The 11399-nt window shown below is 46.5% G+C and overlaps 1 protein-coding gene across 2 annotated transcripts; it reads right to left on the bottom strand.

Annotated features, from left to right (window-relative positions):
• Positions 1 to 1167: 1167 nt before the first annotated feature.
• On the bottom strand, positions 1168 to 4736 carry LOC119349685 (iron-phytosiderophore transporter YSL15-like). Of its 2 annotated transcripts, none has more exons than XM_037617769.1 (8): positions 4617 to 4736; positions 4001 to 4496; positions 3736 to 3905; positions 3314 to 3411; positions 3043 to 3177; positions 2736 to 2925; positions 2507 to 2624; positions 1168 to 2405 (listed from the first exon to the last, which is right to left on the bottom strand). In XM_037617769.1, exons 2-8 carry the CDS (start codon positions 4383 to 4385, stop codon positions 1474 to 1476), a joined length of 2028 nt encoding a protein of 675 aa, XP_037473666.1. In that variant the 5' UTR covers positions 4386 to 4496; positions 4617 to 4736; the 3' UTR covers positions 1168 to 1473. The 2 variants fall into 2 exon arrangements, with proteins under 2 accessions (XP_037473666.1, XP_037473665.1); XM_037617768.1 differs by having other exon boundaries at positions 4001 to 4407.
• Positions 4737 to 11399: the final 6663 nt, after the last annotated feature.

The raw sequence follows: 11399 nt of genomic DNA, 5'->3' as shown, positions 1-11399 counted from the left end.
CCCCGTCGGCGTGCTAGCGCCCGGTGCTGGCGGCCGACGGGGAGGGGCCAGCCCGGCGCCAGGGGTGCCATCACTCGCACCGGCAGAAGAGGCGCCGGCGGCCCGGGTTTTCACCTCGGGTGTCTCCACAGTCTCCTCCTCCTCATCGTCATCGACCACGATAGGGCAAGCATCGGTGCCACCCTCATGGCGCGGGCCCGCACCCGCCGAGGGCGGCGCCGTGGATCCCCCTTCAGGCCTCGCCGGGCCCCCTCCTTGAGCATGGCCCAGGCCCTCGAGAATATTTCCCTCGGGAGGAATGACCTCCTCGGCCCCCGCTGTGGGGGCTGCACCTTGTGAGGCGGGCCCTGCACCACCATTCGCCCCCTCACCGGTCGTCGCAAGCGGCGACTTTTGTGGTACCCACCTGTCCTTCGGCATCACCGTGGTGGCCTCCGGAAGAAGAGGGTCCCTTGCGGGACCGGCGGCATCAATGCCTCCTACGAGATCGGGGGCTGGCGGCACCTCGCTCGGCCTCGGGCCCCTGGCAGCCCTACGAAAAGCACGACTAGCGTCAGGAAAATGCAAGAAGTCAAGATCTAGGGAGGCCGCATATAAAACTCACCGTGGAGAGAAGGTCGAAGCCCTCGGCCGCCTTTTCTCCTTGAGGGAGTTGGTGGTCGAGCCCCCCGCTCCGGAGCTCTCTGCGGAGGGCCCCGCCTAGCTGCCCCGAAGCAGCCTCTTCGGCCTCGGGGCCTCGCTTTGAGCGTCACCCCCGCCCTCGTCCATCGACTGCGCCGGGCGAGAGGGGGCAACATGGAAGTCGTCAGTTCTCTCCTCGTCGGAGGAGATCATCATGGGCCGGCGCCGCTTCTGACACGGCCCCTCGGACCCACCGCATCAGAGAAAGAAATTCCTGAAGAGGAACATGAAAGTCTATGAAATGTAGGATCTTAGCAACTCCTTCCCCTAGCCGCATGGTCTGCTACTCGTGAATGATGGAAGCAACCACCTACCATGAAGGCCTGATGGACCATTGGCCTCGCTCAAGTACGCCATGCGCGGAAGTCCCCACTCCAGTTTGTAAGGACACTTATGTGCAAAGTGATCGGATTTCCATTTATACATGCTTACAAAATACCCAGTGATCAATAAGTACAATACATAAGCTATAGCTTATGGGTCGTGTAGTACCAGGAAAAAGTAAGTTTATCCGAATAATCCACAAGTATAGAGTACATTTGTATCCTGTATTCACATCAATTCAGTAGACACATACACCACCCATCAGATGTACATTTATGCACAAGACGTAAACCACACACCAATATATCATCTCTAGATAGCTCACATAATAAATCACCTGGAATAGAAACAACACGGTGCAAATAAAGTTAAACGGCAAACCACTATGGAAATACAATGTATCTTTGGCTACCCAGTATAAATCTTCAGTTGTGTATTTGCCCCCACATTCTTGAACGAAATGATTCTCTAGGGTGCAGGTGTAAACTGCATGCAAATTGGTGGTTTAATCTTGGCAAGGGCGAGTATGGAAGAAGGGAATGTCCATATTCCATCCCCACATATCAAACCGGATGCAACCGCAGGGACCATGAAACCAGCCTCCTTTTTGTTTATCTTGTTCCAGACAAAAACCACCAAACTTCCGACGCACATATCAATTGCGAAGCTCCCGCCGACAAGGAATGGAACTGCCATGGCCATGGGTATGGGCACATACTTGCTATATCTGTGTGGCATGACATCTCTTGCGATGCTGAGGAGTGCTGCAAATGCGAAGAATCCACCAGAGAGTGCTAGACAATACTTCGGCAACACCGAGAACCCCTCCACGCCAAGTATTGCCATATTACGGTATATCAATGCATACGGCGCCTTCCAGTAACCATCTGGGTTGCCAATATCAAATGCCTTGTAGAAGAGCATGAACGTAAGGGGAGCAAGGATGCAGCCCATGACCGTACCAATGGCCTGTGCCACCATCATGGATCTTGGTGATGTCTTTGTTAGATAACCCGTCTTGAAGTCATGCATCAGATCTGCAGATATAAGAACCAACTGCTTCACACATGTACCAGTAACAAGGCCTGCAACGACACCATTGTCCCTGCCAGCCCAACCCGCAAAGACAAAGAGACCAATCTTCCCATAGTTATACCCCATGTTGATATCAGTAAGCCCCGTGCCGTAAGAGTTGGCGAATCCAAGCACGGGGGCTACGACATAGGCTATAACTATGTAGTACCATTTCACTTGTCGAAACATTATTGGCGTGGTAATCGCTGCAACGACGCTTAACACGGCATACCCAGAGTATGCCATCCAAGCGGGGAGATGGCCTCTCTTGAAGACCTCGTCGCGCTGCATATCCTCGAGTGAGACCGTATTGTCCATATTTTTCGCTGCAATTCATCCACTCAACATTAGAACAACATAATTAATTCTAAAATGGAAAATGTGGAAGAACAAATGTACTGGATTTATGTTGTCCTGCCGTCCTCACCTCTATTATCGATATGCTTACGGCTAAATTGTAGATACATGCCCTTAAAAGTGATGCTAATAATTTTGATGAATTGGTAGAGTCCATCCCCCAAGATAAGAGCGATACATATGAAGGCCTGGATGGTGAAGAAAATTGTTACTACTGAAGATAAACTATGACTGCTGTTGCTATTAATTAACGGAAAATGCCACCAAGGAAAAAGGATTATGCTACAATTAATAAGTACCTTGTAGCCGTACAAACTTTTCATGCTGCTTTCTTTTACAGTTGCAGGGTACCAATCACCCTTGTTTTTACTGATGAGTGGGTACAACATTCCATATGAAAGAATTGCACCTAGGAGGGTGGAAACATTTACTATATGTGGGCAAATCATCCCAGCGCCGACGTATGTCATGCTGAAGTCAAAGAAGAATCTGACAAAACAAAACATGGCGAACTAATTAAGAAAGTCTGCTGCACACCAGGAATCTGACAAAACATAGCGTTATGGCGATCGACAATGAGGAACAGGATTGTGAAAAGGATTTTACGTCTGCTTCCAGGCCTTGAGACCAAAAGTAGGGAACTGAACAAATCCACAAGCATCGCCGCCGGTGTAGAACCACTGGAAGAAACTCCATATGAAGCTACCCCCAAAGTATTTCAGAAACCCACGTATTTGCATCCTATCATCATGGATGTAAAGGAAAGATTAATTCATTTGTATAAATCAAGTAGTCACTCCATATTGTTCAATTTAATGTCTGAAAGAAGAAGGCGACGGGCATAACTCCTCAGGTCAGAATATACAAATATACATACTTTGAATTCTTGTCTCCCTGGGTGGTATGGAAGCCGTTTATAAGAACTGCAGTTGCCGTCCCACTAGGGTAAGTTAATTTATAGTCGACGACCAATACCTGAAAACATGATGTTTCATATTTAGTGACAAAGACCCATAATATGGCGTTGCTAGTTCTTGGTTGTTTTTTCCTTTTGCTTTTTGAGGAATTAGAGCTAGCAGCAGAGGTTCCAACTCTATTTTTTGCTTGCTTGCTTGCTTGATATTGTTTTTATTTCATTCATCTAATTTTTTTGTGTACGTTAATCCTAGCAACGGAGTACACGTGCATGCACAAACAGGAGGATAAAGAAGCGAGAGGCAACCGAGCAGCAAACTCACTCAAATCTGTTATGCATTCATCAATTTAAAAAGAAAAAAGAAGCGAAGGCATCGTACGTACCTGTCTAAGGGGAATCAAGGTGAGGAGTCCACCGAAGCAGCAAGAAAAGAGGAATGCCGTCATCCAGCCAATCCCTGGCTCCTTGTAGCTCCCCGGCCCGTTGGCCACCGAGTCGCCGGCCAGCTCGTACGTCTTTCTGTTTAGACCCAGCAAGGTTGACCCGAACCCACCTGCAATGCATCACTCAAATAGCCAATCTGGTAGTGCAAAGCTAGTACTAACTGATACTAGTAGGAAGACATGGCAGGATATATATGGCCCTAACCGGCGAAAGCGATGGTGTAGCAGGCCACGCCGCATGTCTGGACGATGGTGTTCTCCTGCGGGGTGAAGGGCCGTGACACGATGCCGAAGCGGCCCAGCAAGCTGGTCCAGCCACGGAGCGCGAGGAAGGAGAGCAGCGCGGCGGAGACATTGAGCGTGGGCACTAGTCCGGTGGTGAGCGACATCCTCATGACGATGACGGTGTAGATGCACCCGATGAGCAGCGCTGCCACCATGCCGCGCACCGTCAGATCGTCCTGCCACCGCCCCACGGGCTCCAGCTCGTGCTCGGCGAGCGCCGGGTCTGACTCCATGTCGCCCTCCGCGGCCTCGTGTTTCTCGATCTCCGGCGCAATCCGCATGCGGTCCGGGGCGACGACGTCCATGCCCACTCTCTGCTCCTTGCCTCTGCAGGAAGAAAAATGATACTACCTCCAGTCCGATTTAAGTGTCGTAGAAACAACAATTGGTCAGTACAAATTCCTACTAAGCCCAAACTGGCGACACGAATTTCGGTTCGGATCGGAGGGAGTACAAAAGAACGTTTCTTCAGAATGACCCAATTTGGAGTATTTCAGCGCGGCAGAAGAATTTAACATGCAAGATCGATCGCTTACCTCAACGAGATAAGAAGAAACCACACCGCTCGGCCGACTAGTGCTGCACAACAGGGAGAAACACTCGAGACTAAGCTAGCTTCGTTCCGGGGAAGTCACGCCCCGTTTTGTGACAATCCAAGCTGGGGATGAGATCGTGATGTTAGTGATTGCCGATGGTATGGTTTTGTGTAGGGAATCCTTGGGAAAAGTCCACTCTCTTGTTTTTTCCTATATCTAGCTAGTAGTATAAGCCAATTAGAGAATATTGCCCCTATCATTTTTCTTGTGTGTTGAAGTATTTTATTCTCTTGGCAGGAGAAGGCTACCGCCCAAGTACAGATGAACCCAAATTCTTTAACATCTGGTTGCATCCCAATCTTATTATTTTTTTCGTTGTTAATGATGTATCCAGAAAGAAGCTGGTTGCCATTTTCATTGGCTATGACTATGAGTAGTTTGACTATGGATTCTCGAATAAAGAAAAAAATATGGCACAAAGACTAGCGGTGGCGGCAGTCGATCTGGGCCACGCTAACGGTTGTTGGGACTTGGGAGAGAGAATAATGTGCCCTGTTAATAGCACTAGGGGGACAATAATGTGATGATTAAATAACATTGTACAACTCGTAGGAAGTCAACGAGAGAGAAATGTTCCTTCCACAGCTTGGAATTGGTAAGGTACGATGATTTGCCGGGATAAGAGCATCTCTAGCAGACACCGCATTCCGCCAACCCGCAAACCTGCGATGAGGGGCGCGGCAAACGGGTTTGCAGGTCCATTTTTGCCTACGGCAGAGCAGACACCGCAATGTCGAACTGCAAAACAAAATTGCACAATTCAAAAGAAATTCCGACAATTAACAAGAATAGTTCGGCATTGCGGTGTCCGTTCTGCTGCAGGCAAAAATGGACCTGCAAACCGCAAAAACAAAATTGCACAATTCAAAAGAAATTCCGACAATTAACAAGAATAGTTCGGATATTCAACATAGTTCTCACATAAAAATAGCAAATAATATACTCCCTCCGTTCCATAATGTAGTGCCTATAGATTTTTTGCAAAAGTCAAATGTTACAAATTTTGACCATATTTATAAAGAAAAGTAGGTACATCTAAAATACCAAATGCACATCATTGGATACACATGAGTTATATTTCCAGAATATACATGCTTGGTATTGTAGGTGTAGACAATTTTCTCTATACACTTGATCAAAGTTGGTAAAGTTTGACTTTCAGAAAAATCTATAGGCACTATATTGTGGAATGGAGGGAGTAGTTTTAAGCATCTAGGGAACCAAATATAATACTTTTGCATCAAAAGAACTACAATAAAGTGGCAAAACCTTGATGAACAACCATCAAGCACCATCAACACCACCGTTGGAAGCCATCCTCCTTCGCTCCAAGATCCCCTTTCTCATCAAATCATGCCACTCCAAGGTTAGCTCATCCATCTCATTATGGTTCATGGTCATGATTTTGTTCTCCTCGGCAATGAGCTTGGCAAGAGCCTTGGTTTCCTCGGCTTGGGCTCTTTTCTCCTCAATTGCGGCCTTGCGCAACCTATCCGCCTCTTCCACGGCTGCCTTGCGCAACTTCTCCTCCTTGATTAGGTTCCACTTCTCCTCTTTCTCTTGAGACCTCTTCATTGCCAACTCTTTTTTTTTGCTTCTATAGTCATGGTAACCATCAATTCATTTGAGTGCACCATATGATCTATCTTGTCTCTCAAACTTGATGTGTCGGACTCCTTCTTCATATTCTCCTTGGCCTTCTTGTTGCCATCCGGCCTACCCTTGATTCTCCCTCCTTCATCATCTTCATCATCATCCAACAAGGTGAAGGTACCTCTCTTCGATGGTGCTTCTTTATCCCTCACCTTCCATTTCTCGCTTTTCTTAAGCAATGCCCAACAATGCTCGAATGCAAAGGGCTAGCCCCTGGATGCTGGCATGTCCCTATACCTCGCAGCTGCAATTTTATCCTACAACCAAAGCAACTATGTCAAAGCACTATCATTTGCAAACATAGTCACCAATATGATTAAGGAAAAAGCACTCACCTAGTCGGCTTTATTAGTGCCACCTGGAGGTGCATTGTACACTTGCTCCAAGCATCCACACCACCGGCTAACCGCCACCCTGATCGGATCCCAACTGACCTTGGAGTGATCTATAGGTGCGTGGTGTCGGCTCAACATTCCTTGGCATCAACCGGAAGAACTTGTCTTCTATCATTTGCCAATACCTCTTCCCGGTTTGGTCGGTGTCGTGGATGGCATTGAGGGACACGGCCTCCCAAGCTCGGATCAGCACCTCATCCTCTATTTGGGTATAGCTATTCGACCTTTTGCTATATGTTGCCATTTGCGATGCCTAGAAGACCTCCCCTTCAATCTCTTGCAACTCATCCTCTTCATTGCCGCCACCGTGTACCCCGCCGTCCATCTCGTCGTATCCATAGTCTCCGAGGGGTGCATTCTCAATGTTCACCGCGTTTTCCTTGAGGAGAGCCGCATAGTCGAAGCTACAAAGAGCCGCTTAGTCCCCAAATTATTGAGCTAAAACGTGAACGGCGGCAATCAAAACCGGTGGGGGCGGACGTACCTTGCGGGCATTTCATCGAACACCGGTGGGGCAGCGGCAGGGGGCGGGCGTAGAACTCCCAGCGGCCTTCTTGGCTGCAGGCGCCCGCTTGCATTTTGCCACAATGTTCCTCATAGGCTGTGTCGGCTCGGTATCACCAATGTTACCGCCGACGGTAGGACGAGCGGCAGCGGGAGCTGTAGTGCGAGTGCCCCTCTTGGGGGCGGCTACGGTGGCTGCGGGAGCGGGCGCGCCTCCCTGCACGATGACGTTGCCCAGCCGCTTGCAAGGAACGACGCCGGAGGAAGCTTTGGACGCGCCAACGACATTGCTGGTGGGGAGATCCACCGCGGCGCCGCCCACCGCCGATTTGGCTAACCCTACTTCCACAGTGACGAGCGTGGGGTCGGGGGTGTCCATGGCCTCACTGGAGGCCGCGGTGAGGTCGGCCGGAGCGGAGAGGTGAAGATTTGCACCGGCGGGGGAGGGGGAAAGCCGGAACTGCCGCGGTGAAATGTCCCTCCCGCCAAATCGATCTAGGGATAGAGGGCGCCGCCGGGTCAACCGCGCAAGCGCCTTTCCGGAGGGGAAAATTGTCGCGCCCCTTAAAATTTTTTGCAGGCCGGTCACTTTTACGGTATCTGGTCTGGCAGCATTTTTTCGGCCCGAAATAGCAAAACGGCGGTTATTTTACAGTTTTGCCGGAAATGCGGTGTCTGCTAGAGATGCTCTAAGATAGAGGAGAACAGTATGCCTAATTCAAGCCGCTTTACCCTGCTTGTGCGACGATGATTGTGGCAAGAAGTACAGTTGTATTGTAGTTGACTTTGGACACAAGATGACAAGAAACACAGTTTCTTTCAGTTTGAGCAGCAAGGGCCCTTTGTTTAGAATTGATGTAAACAGCTGTGGAGAGAGAGAATAGTGATGGTGTGTAAGCAATTCGTATAATATATCGTTGGGTGCAAGGGGGCATGTTATATTTGATTACTCGGGATGGAAATGGGCCTGTGTTGACGATACTATTTCTACATTTAGAAATAATTTCATTTTATATATAGTATAGTACAGTGGTGTAGCAAGGATTGGAGGGGCAAAAATGTTAGGTCAAAAGAACTACCAAAGAAAAGCTGTTGTAATGGCATAGAAAGCTCGGTTTTAGGAGCTTATTAGGTTTGAGATTTTCATTTCTTATTTGCTTCAGTGTTGAGATTATTAATAGATAAAATATCTTCATCTTTACACCTAAAAATGTGAAATCAGTGGCAAACAAAACAAAACATTACCAGGTTGGCTAGTCGAGGAGAGCTGCAGAAGAGCTGATGAGCAATCAGGACCAGGAGTTCTTCTCCGACCAGCGGCAATCAAGATCCGACATTTGGTGGTCTCTTCTGCAGTTTTCTCTTCAGTAGCAGGAATTTATGCTGGTTGTAATGAAGAGTATCATATACTAATATCATGCATATGATACTAGTGTATGATACTATTTTCGTACTACATTATTAATTGCCATGCATGACACAAAGTAGTATAACATTTAATATGATATAGTATCATGATATGATACCACATCCTCTCTTTCCTCATTTAATTGTGTGCCACATTATTTAAAAAGTCTAGTTGGCATGCATGATACCGTTTATGAAACTACCATTACGACTAGCCTTATGCAGTTGGCCGATTTGATGGTCTCCTGCTTTCATACAACCCCGACAACGAGGAGTAATCAGCAGCAGGAGTGCTTCTCCGACCACCAATCTCCAAGCTTGCTTAGCTAGGAGAGCTTGATTAAATAACCTAAGGTCACGGAAACCCATGCCTCCATCACGTTTAGAGCAAGTACAATAGAGCTTAGTCAGCGGGCTATAAGGAATAAACTAGTATATTTCTGCTTAGTTGGAAGAAAGAGAAGAGGAGAGAGAAGGTAAGCGGGCTCTTCTTGAAGAGCCAGCTCTAGCACGTGCTCCTAGGCACTTTGTGAGAATGAAAGGTGGGCCACATAATAAAAAAGTAGTACACTTTTTTGATCTACTATTGTACATGTTAGCTATAAGATGGGCTGTAGATGACATGGCACTGGCTTATAGCCAGCAACTGGCTATACTATTAACCATGCTCTTAGGCCTAGTCAATTTATCCCAAGCCAGCCAATGGGTCTTCCTCCTATCCTCCTCATCACCCCACCAAAAATTCCTTATAATCTGTGATAATTCCTCACAAAGAGATGCCGAAAATTTAAAGATACCCATGGCGTACACCGGAAGAGCCTGCAAAATAGATTTAATCAACATTTCCTTTTCCCCACATTACGCATATTTTTCAATCCAATCCGATAAAATTTTGAGTGCTTTTTCTTTAGTAGATTGAAAATTTCGAGCCTTCATTCGCCCTTGCGGCACCGGCAGCCCAAGATATTTATCCTCGAACCCCTCAATAGTGATACACAAGATAACAACCAGTTGGACTTCCATACTGCATTTCTTTCCAAACATAATAGAGCATTTATCTGGACTCAGTAACTGGCATGTTCCCTTCTCATAAGTGGAAATAATATTTTTAATTGTCAACGCTTGGTCAATAGACCCTTTGAAAAATAGCAGGCAGTCATCGGCAAACAGTAGATGAGAGATTCCCGGGGCATTACTGTTGACCCTGAATTCCAGTAGAGATCCTCTAGCACATGCATCTTGTAACACTAATGAAAGGGCCTCGGCCACAAGCAAGAACAAATACAGCAATAAAGGATCTCCTTGCCTGATGCCACAAGACGGGGAGAACGACTCCAACAGCTGGCCATTGAAGCGCAGTGAAAATTTAACCGAAGTAACACAAGTCATAATCCAATTTATCCACCCCGCTGTGAAGCCCATCGCCGTCAACATACTCTTCAAAAAATTCCAATCCACCCTATCATATGCCTTAGCAAGGTCCAGTTTATACGCACAGAATTCACCCCGACCATCCTTAAGAGAACTCAAGGAATGCATACACTCAAAAGCGATGAGAGTGTTATCAGAAATTAGTCTCCCAGGAATAAAAGTACTTTGGGTAGAGGAAATCATACCATCAAGAAGCAGTCTCAATATGTTCACGAGGCACTTAGAAATAATTTATTAATAACGTTGCACAAACTGATAGGCTGGAAATCTTTGATCAAATTGAGGATTTTTCACCTTCGGAATGAGTACAATAACCGTATCATTAGCACCCTCCGGCATAATAGCTGTGTCAAAGAATTTTTTGACTGCACGAATAATATTCTCTTTGAGCAAACCCCAATTTTGCTGAAAAAATATTGCAGGAAAGCCATCTGGTCCTGGAGCTTTAAGCGGTCCAATTTGAAACAGGGCATCACTAATTTCTTGATCCGTGAAAGGTTTGCATAAGTCAGCATTCATATCATCACTTACAAGCAGCTTGACAAGAGGAATAATCAGAGAAGGATCAACCGTACTATCACAAGTATACAATTGCTTAAAGAAACAATTAGTAATCTCATGAATTTCTTCCACATTCTCCGAAACCGTACCATCATTCCTCTTTAGACTAGCAATATTATTTTTCTTAGCTCTCCAAGTAGCCTTTGATCTAAAGAATTTTGTATTCCGATCCCCCCATTTAATTTTATCAATCTGCGATCTTTGCTTCCATAACATTTCTTCTTTATAAAGGAGCTCATCCATGTCCTTAAGAATTCTTTTTCTTTCCAACAGAGCCTCTTGGTCATTTCTTTTATACAGAACATTTAGCCTCTTCCTAGCCACATCTAATTTCTTAGGAATATAGCCAACATAAGACCTACTCCACGCATGCAAATTCCCAAGAACACTATTTAGATTATTAGCCATGTCCTTTAAGTCCTCAATATACGTACCTTCATTCCAGCTAGATTTAATTTGTTCCTCTAAAGCCAGACCTTCCCTTTCCCAATATGCCTCATATTTGAGTTGTTTAACAAATTTTCCACCGCGAGGAGAGCCCAATAATTCAATGAGCAGAGGGCAATGATCTGGCCTTGAGCTTATTAAATGGGAAACCTTGCAATCCGGAAATAAGGAAGACCACTGGGGGCACGCCACAGCCCGGTCCAGTCTTACTCTAACATTTTTATTGCCGTCTTGCTTGTTATTATAGGTCCAAGGAATACCATGAAAACCCAGATCAAAAATATTGCAATCAGAGAGCACACTCCTAAAATTGGCCATTAGAGTA

The sequence above is a fragment of the Triticum dicoccoides genome, chromosome 1B (assembly GCF_002162155.2).
Source record: "Triticum dicoccoides isolate Atlit2015 ecotype Zavitan chromosome 1B, WEW_v2.0, whole genome shotgun sequence".
Classification (NCBI taxonomy): domain Eukaryota; kingdom Viridiplantae; phylum Streptophyta; class Magnoliopsida; order Poales; family Poaceae; genus Triticum; species Triticum dicoccoides.
Note: the sequence above shows the minus strand (reverse complement) of the source record. Positions and strands in the feature narration are given on the sequence as shown.

What these genes read in the sequence shown, in the direction of transcription:
- LOC119349685 (XM_037617769.1), bottom strand. Translation starts at nt 4,385, where the DNA reads ATGGACGTCGTCGCCCCGGACCGCATGCGGATTGCGCCGGAGATCGAG. An exon ending in CTACACCATCGCTTTCGCCG is followed by an intron (nt 3,906 to 4,000) that starts GTTAGGGCCATA and finishes GATGCATTGCAG; the next exon opens with GTGGGTTCGGGTCAACCTTG. An exon ending in AAAGTTTGTACGGCTACAAG is followed by an intron (nt 2,625 to 2,735) that starts GTACTTATTAAT and finishes TTCACCATCCAG; the next exon opens with GCCTTCATATGTATCGCTCT.